At 40.2% G+C, this 13144-nt stretch overlaps 1 protein-coding gene across 3 annotated transcripts in view; it reads left to right on the forward strand.

Moving 5' to 3' along the window:
* Positions 1–246: 246 nt before the first annotated feature.
* Positions 247–13144, forward strand: part of LOC108348097 (vomeronasal type-2 receptor 116-like) — a 41746-nt gene continuing 28848 nt past the window's right edge. Inside the window, exon 1 of one of the 3 annotated variants that reach the window (XM_063264398.1) lies at positions 247–1516. In XM_063264398.1, coding sequence (XP_063120468.1) covers positions 1302–1516 — 215 coding nt within the window. In that variant the 5' untranslated portion in view covers positions 247–1301. The remainder of the gene's footprint in view (positions 1517–13144) is intronic. The other 2 variants (XR_010053187.1, XR_010053188.1) reach the window with 2 other exon arrangements.

Here is a 13144-nt window from a genome sequence, read left to right on the forward strand (position 1 = left end):
CCACTACCCAAAGACTATACATGGACTGACCCTGGACTCTATCCTCATAGGTAGCAATGAATAGCCTAGTAAGAGCACCAGTGGAAGGGGAAGCCCTTGGTCCTGCTAATACTGAACCCCAGGTGAACGTGATTGTTGGGGGGAGGGAGGTAGTGGGGGGAAGAATGGGGAGGGGAACACCCAAATAGAAGGGGAGGGGCAGGGGCTAGGGGATGTTGGCCTGGAAACCGGGAAAGGGAATAACATTCGAAATGTAAATAAGAAATACTCAAGTTAATAAAGAAAAAAAGGAAAAAAAAGAGGTGGCCATGAGGGAAAGGAAATTTGAATGGAAAGATATGTATAATGCATTGGAGATGGGTAGCTGGTAAGAAGTATGTAGTCTGCTACAAATCTGGATATGAGACTGGGGGTGAATTTGAAGGAATCAAGGAAGCAATGAAGATGTAAATTTAGCCTACCTGCTTCCCAGGCCAATTGGACAGTGGGTTCAGAGTGATATGTGTTCCATTATAAGAAGTTTATCCTTAGAAGGGGACAAGCAGTAATGCATATGACATTTTAGAAGTCATATGAATGAAGTTTAGTGTCTGCATTGACATTGATGCACAGACTAGAAGTTACTAGACCAAGTATTAGATTAACTTCTGAATTTTATTTATGATTGGTTATCTGTGTTACAAAATGGCATTAATTTTAGGTAGAATCCATAAGTGTGATTACTGTGAAAGAATATACCCATACAGGATACTTTGCTGAATGCTGAAAAGTCAGTATGTGAGACTACCTCTGCATATAATGGATGATGACATCATAATGGGTCAGGTGTTTGCATAGGCCCTGTGTGGAATGGATATGTATGACTTTTTAACCTCATTAACCTCATTTCTTACTTTGGATCCCATGATGAAATTCACATATGAGATTTCAAATGGCTTTCTGACAGAGGCCTGGGACTAACTATCCCCAGAACATCTATGCCATGAACATTAATCAATTAACTACCCTAAGGAAAGAATGGACGATCTTAAAAACATATTTTCCATCTTATGGTTCATATTTACTTCAAATGTAAAGCCCTTGGGCCAATTGTTTGCATTCCTCTAAGGACAGTTGGACAGAGTCAGAAGAAAGTAACTCAGGGAGTTTGTGGTCAGATTGAATGACAAGGATTCATGACCAATTTGAGTTGCCTCTCTAGTCAGTAATGGTAATAAAAACCAGGCACACACGTGTCCATGACTAAATGATCAGAGTGTGTCCATGGGACTGCACATGTAACCTCTGTTCAGGCTTACTGAATGGCAGACATGGAAAAGGCGTACACTTTGATTGTGTTCTTCCTGCTGCTGAGACTTTCTTTCATCTTGTGCAGTTTTCCAGAAGCCAGTTGTTTTTGGAGAATAAATCACAATGAACATCTTGAGAGCAACATGAGGAAGGACTGTGGTTTCATCCTTTTCACAATACCTGTTCATCTAGTGGAAGATTACTTCAGGGTGCTGCTGGATTTTCCGTGAGTGCTTCCGTTGTGTGTTCATGTTTCTGTTACTGAAATATAACTGGGAAGACAGGCATTAAGTGACTCTCCCCGTTTCAAACTCATATCAATTTAGGAAACACTTGTAATTTAGTTTTTCTTTTTTCCCTTCTAGAAATGGATCAGTTTGTTTTGTCTTTCTTTCTTATAGACTTTCATTTATAAAGATGGGATGTAGGAGAGATAGCACCCCCATATTTCTTCTTTATAGATTCCTCCCTTTCTCAAGAGTTGCCATTTTATGCTTGGGGCACAGTTATCTCACTTAGAAATACAATTCAAACCACTGGAATTAGTTTAGCATTAGAAGGCAAAATGTTCCTTCACCTGTCTAACATAATTATGAAATATACAAATCCCAAAAAAGGAGCTAATTGATATTTGTTTTCTTCCTTTGAATAAGTGTATTCATACATATTATGTATTCTTTCAGACAATTTGTATCCCAGGACATCCTGCCATCTATGTCCTGTGGCTTTTAGAGATGAAGTTTACTATAGTTATGAGAGGACTATACACTGATATTTCATGGTTTTTGTTTTCTTTTATTTGTCCCTAGCGTGTAATATCACAATCACTCATTTGTGGAATTCTCAGTGTCAGGTTTTGTTGGGTAGTCTACCTTTGAAAATTCAAATAATTATAAAGTTAATACTTGGAGTTCTGAGAAAACAGAAGATGTCAATGAAAGAAATGATAGCTCTCTTTCAAGTATCTTATATCACAGATGTTACTATGGATAGGTGCCAACATTTTAGAGTAAAAATGGATGTTATAAGTTGTCTTATCTTTGTCACTACCGAATATTCTTACTGTATTATTTTAAAAATACTTTCATGTTATTAATTCTTTTGATTATAATACATTTAATTTTCTTCTTTTGGTGACTTACACACTGTACATGCAAATTTTGTACATTTTGCCCTGTGTACATTTTGATTCTGGTGGCTCATACAAACATTTCTTATGTTAGGTCTGAAGTATCTACCCTTTACCTATTTAAGTCCTGTTCTCCATGCACAAAGGTGGATAATTTTGTTAAAGATGCATATAGTGTGGGGTAATATCTGTTTACTAAAGGTACTATGGTGTAACTTATTCTTTTGAAAGATATTTGAGGATTTTTTGTTCCTCTCTAAATATACCATGGGCAATACATACAATATATACAGAGAAACAGCAGTTTTAAGATGTCTTGGTCAGCTAATAAATTACCCTACGAAGAAATAGAGAGGCAATGGGAGATTGTGGTGAGGTAGAACTGACAAATTTCATGGCCAATGACTTTTGAAACAAATTAGACATCATTTAAATGATAGTGAATGACAATTAAAGTGTACACATTCAGAGTGAATACTTTGTATTGTTTGTGGCTATAGCTTTGGAAGCAAAAATAGAACAGCTTTGATAATTCCCATGTTTCTGTTTTCTATATTCACTCTCAATTTCCTTTGCAAAGGATACAGAACATATTTACTTTAAATATTCCTTTGAATCAGGTACAAACTATAACTGGTAGGCATTCTGTTTCAAAAATGTCAACTTAAATTTTGTAAAAGTATTTTTCATTCTCCTGTTATAATTGCTGTCTTAGTGGCTTAATGCGTCTGCTAACCTAGGTCTGGTCTTGGAAGATTCTAGACTCTGTACAATCTAATCTCAGTCTTTGAGATTTGCTGCTGTGTAACGTTTTCATTTTCCCGAGGAGCTGCATATTTCCATTCATTCTCCCGGCCCTCTGGGCCTCTCTCCTGTTCTTCCTCTACCCTCAGACCTGATCTTTCTTCTTTTCCTTCTCCTCCTTCCCTCTCCCATCCAGGTCTTTCCCTCTCTGACTCATATGATTATTTGGTTCCCCTTTCTAAGTGGGAATAAAGTGTCCTCCCTTGGGTAATGCATGTACTTTTGGTCTAGGATACCTCTCTCAGGATGATCTTTTCTAGTTCTTTAAATTTGCCTGCAAAACTCATAATGTTTTCATTATTTATAGCTGAATAGTATTCCATTGTGTAAATGTACCACATTTTCTGATTCCATTGTTCTGTTGAGGGAGATCTGGGTTGTATCCAGGTTCTGGCAATTATAAATAAGGCTGTTTTTAACATAGTGGAGCAGGTGTCCTTGTTAAATGTTGGAACTTTTTTTTTATTAACTTGAGTATTTCTTATTTACATTTCGAGTGTTATTCCCTTTCCCGGTTTCCAGGCAATCATCCCCCTAATCCCTCCCCCTCCCCTTCTTTATGGGTGTTCCCCTTCCCATCCTCCCCCCATTGCTGCCCTCCCCCCAACAATCACGTTCACTGGGGGTTCCGTCTTAGCAGGACCAAGGGCTTCCCCTTCCACTGGTGATCTTACTAGGATATTCATTGCTACCTATGAGGTCAGAGTCCAGAGTCCAGGGTCAATCCATGTATAGTCTTTAGGTAGTGGCTTAGTCCCTGGAAGCTCTGGTTGCTTGGCATTGTTGTTCATAAGGGGTCTCGAGCTCTTCAAGCTCTTCGAGTTCTTTCTCTGATTCCTTCAACGGGGGGTCCCGTTCTCAGTTCAGTGGTTGCTGCTGGTATTCGCCTCTGTGTTTGCTGTATTTTGGCTGTGTCTCTCAGGAGCGATCTACATCCATCTCCTGTTGGCCTGCACTTCTTTGCTTCATCCATCTTGTCTAATTGGATGGCTGTATATGTATGGGCCACATGTGGGGCAGGCTCTGAATGGGTGTTCCTTCTGTGTCTGTTTTAATCTTTGCCTCTCTATTCCCTGCCAAGGGTATTCTTGTTCCCCTTTTAAAGAAGGAGTGAAGCATTCACATTTTGATCATCTGTCTTGAGTTTCATTTGTTCTAGGCATCTAGGGTAATTCAAGCATTTGGGCTAATAGCCACTTATCAATGAGTGCATACCATGTGTGTTTTTCTGTGATTGGGTTACCTCACTCAGGACGATATTTTCCAGTTCCAACCATTTGCCTATGAATTTCATAAAGTCATAGTTTTTGATAGCTCAGTAATATTCCATTGTGTAGATGTACCACATTTTCTGTATCCATTCCTCTGTTGAAGGGCATCTGGGTTCTTTCCAGTTTCTGGCTATTATAAATAAGGCTGCTATGAACATAGTGGAGCACGTGTATTTTTTATATGTTGGGGCATCTTTTGGGTATATGCCCAAGAGAGGTATAGCTGGATCCTCAAGCAGTTCAATGTCCAATTTTCTGAGGATCCTCCAGACTGTTTTCCAGAATGGTTGTACCAGTCTGCAATCCCACCAACAATGGAGGAGTGTTCCTCTTTCATGTTGGAACATTTTTTAGGTATATGCTCAGAAGTGGTATAGATTTGTCTACAGGTAGAACTATTTCCAATTTTCTGAGGAACCTCCAGACTGATTTTCAAAGTTCTTGTACCAGCTTGCAATTCCACTAGCAATGGAGGAGCGTTCCTCTTTCTCCACATCATGTCAGCATCTGCTGTTGCCTGAGTTTTTTGATCTTAGCCATTCTGATGGGTGTGAGTTGGAATCTCAGGGTCGTTTTGAGTTGCATTTCCCTGATAACTAGGGATGTTGTACATTTATTTAGGTGCCTCTCAGCCATTCAAGATTCCTCAGGTGAGAATTCTTTGTTTAGCTCTGTACCCCATTTTTAATAGGAATGTTTGTTCTCTAGAGTCTAACTTTTTGAGCTCTTTGTATATTTTGCATATTCACCATTTAAAGAGTTTTTATTATATATTTCTGTACTTACATTCCAAAGGTCATTCCCCTTCCTAGTTTCCTGTCCGTAACCCCCATTCCCTTCCCTCCCCCTCCCCGATACGGGTTTCCCCCCTGTACATTCCCCTTATTGCCCTTCCCCATATTTCCCTGCACTGGGGGTCCAACCTTGGTAGGACCAAGGGCTTTCCCTTCCACTGGTGCCCCAACAAGGCTATTCTCTGCCACATATGCAGTTGGAGCCCTTGGTCTGTCCACGTGTAGTATTTCGGTAGTGGTTTATTCCCTGGAAGCTCTGCGTGGTTGGTATTGTTCTTTTTATGAGGTTGCAAGCTCTTTTAACTCTTTCAATACTTCCTCTAATTCTTTTCAAGGGGTCCTATTCTCAGTTTTCTGGTTTGCTGCTAGCATTGATCTCTGTATTGGACATGCTGTGTGGATGTGTTTTTCAGGAGAGATATATATCCAGTCCCTTTCCGCATGCATTTTTTCTTAGCTTCATCAATCTTATCTAATTTTGGTGGCTGTATATATACAGGCCACATGTGTGTCAGGCTCTGAATGGTCATTGCTTGAGTCGCTGCTCTAAACTTTGCTTCTATATTCCTTCCTATGAATATTTCCCTCCTTTTAAGAAGGAGTGGGAGCATCTGAATGGATATTAACCCTTTAATGGATGCAGGTTTGGTAAAGATCTTTTCCTTTTATTTATTTATTTTTTTATTAACGAGTATTTCTTATTTATATTTCGAATGTTATTCCTTTTCCTGGTTTCCGGGCAAACATCCCCCTAGCCCCTCCCCCTCTATATGGGTGTTCCCCTCTCCATCTTCCCCCCATTACTGCCCTCCCCCCAACAATTCTGTTCATTTGGGGTTCAGTCTTGGCAGGACCAAGGGCTTCCCCTTCCACTGGTCCTCTTACTAGGCCATTCATTGCTACCTATGAGGTTAGAGCCCAGGGTCAGTCCATGTATACTCTTTGGGTAGTGGCTTAGTCCCTGGAAGCTCTGGTTGGTTGACATTGTTGTTCATATGGGGTCTCGAACCCATTCAAGCTCTTTCAGTCCTTTCTCTGATTCGTTCAACGGGGGTCCCTTTCTCAGTTCAGTGGTTTGCTGCTGGCAATCGCCTATGTATTTGCTGTATTCTTGCTATGTCTCTCGGGAGAGGTCTACATCCAGTTCCTGTTGGTCCTTTTAAGAAGGAGTGGGAGCAACAGAATGGATATTAACCCTTTAATGGATGCAGGTTTGGTAAAGATCTTTTCCTAATCTATAGGTTGCTGTTTTGCCCTATTGACTGTGTCCTTTGCCTTACAGAAGCTTTCCTATTTTATGAAGTCCCATATGTCAATTTTTGATCTTAGAGCCTGAGCCATTAGTGTTCTGTTCATGAAATTCCCCTTGTGCCAATATGTTTGAGGCTTTTCCCCATTTTCTCTTTTATTATATATTTGGTTTTATGTTGAGGTCCTTGATCCACTTGGATTTGAACTTTGTACAAGGAGATAAAATAGATCAATTTGCATTCTTCTACATGCTGATCACCCATTGAACCAGCATCATTTGTTGAAAATGTCTTTTCTTTCCAATGGATGGTTTTGGCTTCTTTGTCAAAGATCAAGTAACCATAGGTTTGTAGGTTTATTTCTGGGTCTTCAATTCTATTCTATTGATCTATTGGTCTTTTTCTGCATTAAAAAATCAGTAGCCTTTCTCTACACAAAGGATAAATGGGTTAAGAAGGAAATTAGGGAGACAGTGCCCTTTAAAATAATCACAAATAATGTAAAATATTATATGTATAAAATGTATAATGAAGCAAGTGAAAGATCTATATAACAAGAACTTCAAGTTTGTGAAAAAGGAAATCGAAGAAGACCTCAGAGGATAGAAAGATCTTCCATGCTCATGGATCAACAGAATTAACCTAATAAAAATGACTATCTTACTAAAACCAATATATAGATTTAATGCAATCCCATCAAAGTTCCAACTCAATTCTTCACAGAGATAGAAAATTTAATTCTCAAATTTATCTGGAATAACAATAACCTAGGATGGTAAAAATAGTTTTCAACAATAAATGAACTTGTAGAGGCATCACCATTCCTGACTTCAAGATCTACTACAAGAGCAAGAGTGGTAGTGTCCACTTGTAAGTGAGTACATACCATAAATGTCTTTCTGGGTCTGGTTACATCATTCAGGGTGATATCTTCTTGTTCTACCCATTTTTTTCCTGCAAATTTCATGATGCCTTTGTTTTTAATACCTAAGTAGTAGTCCTTTGAGTAAACGAACCACATTTTCTTTATCCTTTCTTCATTTGAGGGAGACCTGGATTATTTCTAGTTTCTGGTTTCCAGGTTTTTTTAAATCATTTAAATTTATCTATTTATTCATTTATTTATTTATACACTCCAGATTTTATTCCCTTCCTAGTTCATCTACCTTCTCCTCCCCCTCACACTTCCTTCTTCACAAGGATTTCCCCACCTCACCCAGCCCATCAGACCTCTAAACTTCCTAGGGTCTCCATTCTCTTTAGGATTAGGTCCATCTTTTCTGAATGAACCCAGACCCGGGGACCCCTCGGCTGTATATGTGTTGGAGGCTTCATCTTACCTTGTGCATGCTGCCTGGTTTGGTAATCCAGTGTATTAGAGATACCAGGGGTCCAGGTTAATTGAGACTGCCGGTCCTTCTACAGAGTTGCCCTCTTCCTTAGAATCCTCAAACTTTTCCCTAATTAAACCAGAGGGGTCAGCTTTCTGTTCATGGGTTGGGTACACATATCTGCATCTGACTCTTTCAGCTCCTTGTTGGGTCTTTTGGAGAGCAATCATGGTAGTCCCTTTTTGTGAATGCTCCATAGCTTCAGTAGTGTCAGGTCTTCAGGCCTCCCTTTGAGCTAGATCCTACTTTGGGCCTGTTCCTGGACCTTCTTTTCCTCAGGCTCTTCTCCATTTCCATCCCTGCATTTCTTTCAGACAGGAATAATCATGGGTCAGAGCTTTGGCTGTGGGATAAAAACTCCATCCCTCACTTGGTGCCCTGTCTTTCTGCTGGAGGTGGATTCAATTAGTTCTCTCTCCCCACTGTAGGGCCTTTCATTTAGGGTCTCCCCCACTTTGAGTTCTGAGAGTCTCTCACTTCCCAGATCTATGGTACATTCTAGAGGGTCTTCCTAACCTCCTTCCTCTCGAGGTTACCTGTTTCCATCCTTTCTGTTGGCCCTCAGGGCTTCGGTCCATTTCCTCTTCCCAATACAAGATCATGTTCTCCTCTCACCCACCCCCATACTTTTTCCCTGTTTTCCAGTTTTTTTACTTCATACATAGCAGTGTAAAAGCCCTCATGAACCTCTTAAAAATTAAATTTAAGATGGTGCACATGGCTTAAAAATATACTTACAGCTAACAGAGAAACTGTTTTTACCAAATTATTCATCCAACATACTAACCTTTATAGAGTAATATGAGGCCCAAAAAGCTTTACTTTGCCAGGATCAAAGGTCGTTCTCATACTCTTCTTTTGATCACAAAATAGTAGACAGAATATTGTACTTAAGCTCAGAAAATAAATGAATGATAGAAGTTAAAGAATTTAACAGTAATCGAAGAAATAAAGAGAAGTTCTTTGAAAAGATCAACCATAAAAATTAAACATTTTGGTAAACCATTAAAATTAAGTGAAATAAAAAGAAGAATCAATCAATAAGACGAAAGGAAGAAAGAAAAAGGGCGAATGAAAGAGCAAGAGATACCCTTTAAAACAAAGACCAATGAAATATAGAAAACAACACAAACATCTGAAAATACGCTTTATAACAGATTACAGATTCTGAAAAATGATATATCTCTTGATTTATATGCTGTTCAAGTGTTGAACTAAGATGATATAATTTATTTAAATATTTTTTTTCTAGTTTCAATCATTTACCTATAAACTTAATTTTTTTTTAGTTTTTTTTTTATTAATTTGCGTATTTCTTATATACATTTCGAGTGTTATTCCCTTTCCCGGTATCCGGGCAAACATCCCCCTCCCCCCTCCCCTTCCTTATGGGTGTTCCCCTCCCAACCCTCCCCCCATTGCCGCCCTCCCCCCACCAGTCTAGTTCACTGGGGGTTCAGTCTTAGCAGGACCCAGGGCTTCCCCTTCCACTGGTGCTCTTACTAGGATATTCATTGCTACCTATGAGGTCAGAGTCCAGGGTCAGTCCATGTATAGTCTTTAGGTAGTGGCTTAGTCCCTGGAAGCTCTGGTTGCTTGGCATTGTTGTACATATGGGGTCTCGAGCCCCTTCAAGCTCTTCCAGTTCTTTCTCTGATTCCTTCAACGGGGGTTCTATTCTCAGTTCAGTGGTATGCTGCTGGTATTCGCCTCTGTATTTGCTGTATTCTGGCTGTGTCTCTCAGGAGCGATCTACATCTGGCTCCTGTCGGTCTGCACTTCTTTGCTTCATCCATCTTGTCTAATTGGGTGGCTGTATATGTATGGGCCACATGTGGGGCAGGCTCTGAATGGGTGTTCCTTCAGGCTCTGTTTTAATCTTTGCCTCTCTCTTCCCTGCCAAGGGTATTCTTGTTCCCCTTTTAAAGATGGAGTGAAGCATTCACGTTTTGATCATCCGTCTTGAGTTTCATTTGTTCTAGGCATCTAGGGTAATTCAAGCATTTGGGCTAATAGCCACTTATCAATGAGTGCATACCATGTATGTCTTTCTGTGATTGGGTTAGCTCACTCAGGATGATGTTTTCCAGTTCCAACCATTTGCCTAAGAATTTCATAAAGCCGTTGTTTTTGATAGCTGAGTAATATTCCATTGTGTAGATGTACCACATTTTCTGTATCCATTCCTCTGTTGAAGGGCATCTGGGTTCTTTCCAGCTTCTGGCTATTATAAATAAGGCTGCAATGAACATAGTGGAGCACGTGTCTTTTTTATATCTTGGGGCATCTTTTGGGTATATGCCCAAGAGAGGTATAGCTGGATCCTCAGGCAGTTCAATGTCCAATTTTCTGAGGTTCCTCCAGACTGATTTCCAGAATGGTTGTACCAGTTTGCAACCCCACCAACAATGGAGGAGTGTTCCTCTTTCTCCGCATCCTCGCCAGCATCTGCTGTCCCCTGAGTTTTTGATCTTAGCCATTCTCACTGGTGTGAGGTGAAATCTCAGGGTTGTTTTGATTTGCATTTCCCTTATGACTAAAGATGTTGAACATTTCTTTAGGTGTTTCTCAGCCATTCGGCATTCGTCAGCTGTGAAATCTTTGTTTAGCTCTGAGCCCCATTTTTTAATAGGGTTATTTGTTTCCCTGCGGTCTAACTTCTTGAGTTCTTTGTATATTTTGGATATAAGGCCTCTATCTGTTGTAGGATTGGTAAAGATCTTTTCCCAATCTGTTGGTTGCCGTTTTGTCCTAACCACAGTGTCCTTTGCCTTACAGAAGCTTTGCAGTTTTATGAGATCCCATTTGTTGATTCTTGATCTTAGAGCGTAAGCCATTGGTGTTTTGTTCAGGAAATTTTTTCCAGTGCCCATGTGTTCCAGATGCTTCCCTAGTTTTTTTTTTTAATTAACTTGTGTATTTCTTATATACATTTCGAGTGTTATTCCCTTTCCCGGTTTCCGGGCAAACATCCCCCTCCCCCCTCCCCTTCCTTATGGGTGTTCCCCTCCCAACCCTCCCCCCATTGCCACCCTCCCCCCATAGACTAGTTCACTGGGGGTTCAGTCTTAGCAGGACCCAGGGCTTCCCCTTCCACTGGTGCTCTTACTAGGATATTCATTGCTACCTATGAGGTCAGAGTCCAGGGTCAGTCCATGTATAGTCTTTAGGTAGTGGCTTAGTCCCTGGAAGCTCTGGTTGCTTGGCATTGTTGTACTTTTGGGGTCTCGAGCCCCTTCAAGCTCTTCCAGTTCTTTCTCTGATTCCTTCAACAGGGGACCTATTCTCAGTTCAGTGGTATGCTGCTGGTATTCGCCTCTGTATTTGCTGTATTCTGGCTGTGTCTCTCAGGAGCGATCTACATCAGGCTCCTGTCGGTCTGCACTTCTTTGCTTCATCCATCTTGTCTAATTGGGTGGCTGTATATGTATGGGCCACATGTGGGGTAGGCTCTGAATGGGTGTTCCTTCAGTCTCTGTTTTAATCTTTGCCTCTCCCTTCCCTGCCAAGGGTATTCTTTTTCCTCATTTAAAGAAGGAGTGAAGCATTCACATTTTGATCATCTGTCTTGAGTTTCATTTGTTCTAGGGATCTAGGGTAATTCAAGCATTTGGGCTAATAGCCACTTATCAATGAGTGCATACCATGTATGTCTTTCTGTGATTGGGTTAGCTCACTCAGGATGATATTTTCCAGTTCCAACCATTTGCCTACGAATTGCATAAACTCGTTTTTGATAGCTGAGTAATATTCCATTGTGTAGATGTACCACATTTTCTGTATCCATTCCTCTGTTGAAGGGCATCTGGGTTCTTTCCAGTTTCTGGCTATTATAAATAAGGCTGCGATGAACATAGTGGAGCACGTGTATTTTTTATATGTTGAGGCATCTTTTGGGTATATGCCCAAGAGAGGTATAGCTGGATCCTCAGGCAGTTCAATGTCCAATTTTCTGAGGAACCTCCAGACTGATTTCCAGAATGGTTTTACCAGTCTGCAATCCCACCAACAATGGAGGAGTGTTCCTCTTTCTCCACATCCTCGCCAGCATCTGCTGTCACCTGAGTTTTTGATCTTAGCCATTCTCACTAGTGTGAGGTGAAATCTCAGGGTTGTTTTGATTTGCATTTCCCTTATGACTAAAGATGTTGAACATTTCTTTAGGTGTTTCTCAGCCATTCGGCATTCCTCAGGTGTGAATTCTTTGTTTAGCTCTGAGCCCCATTTTTTAATAGGGTTATTTGTTTCCCTGCGTCTAACTTCTTGAGTTCTTTGTATATTTTGGATATAAGGCCCCTATCTGTTATAGGATTGGTAAAGATCTTTTCCCAATCTGTTGGTTGCCGTTTTGTCCTAACCACAGTGTCCTTTGCCTTACAGAAGCTTTGCAGTTTTATGAGATCCCATTTGTCGATTCTTGATCTTAGAGCATAAGCCATTGGTGTTTTGTTCAGGAAATTTTTTCCAGTGCCTATGTGTTCCAGATGCTTCCCTAGTTTTTCTTCTATTAGTTTGAGTGTGTCTGGTTTGATGTGGAGGTCCTTGATCCACTTGGACTTAAGCTTTGTACAGGGTTATAAGCATGGATCGATCTGCATTCTTCTACATGTTGCCCTCCAGTTGAACCAGCACCATTTGCTGAAAATGCTATCTTTTTTCCATTGGATGGTTTTGTCTCCTTTGTCAAAAATCAAGTGACCATAGGTGTGTGGGTTCATTTCTGGGTCTTCAATTCTATTCCATTGGTCTATCAGTCTGTCTCTGTACCAATACCATGCAGTTTTTATCACTATTGCTCTGTAATACTGCTTGAGTTCAGGGATAGTGATTCCCCCTGAAGTACTTTTATTGTTGAGGATAGCTTTAGCTATCCTGGGTTTTTTGTTATTCCAGATGAATTTGCAAATTGTTCTGTCTAACTCTTTGAAGAATTCATTGGTATTTTGATGGGGATTGCATTGAATCTGTAGATTGCTTTTGGTAAAATGGCCATTTTTACTATATTAATCCTGCCAATCCATGAGCATGGGAGATCTTTCCATCTTCTGAGGTCTTCTTCAATTTCCTTCTTCAGTGTCTTGAAGTTCTTATTGTACAGATCTTTTACTTGCTTGGTTAAAGTCACACCGAGGTACTTTATATTATTTGGGTCTATTATGAAGGGTGTCGTTTCCCTAATTTCTTCCTCGGCTTGTTTCTCTTTTGTGTAGAGGAA

This window comes from Rattus norvegicus, chromosome 7 (assembly GCF_036323735.1).
Source record: "Rattus norvegicus strain BN/NHsdMcwi chromosome 7, GRCr8, whole genome shotgun sequence".
NCBI classification, from domain to species: Eukaryota; Metazoa; Chordata; class Mammalia; order Rodentia; family Muridae; genus Rattus; species Rattus norvegicus.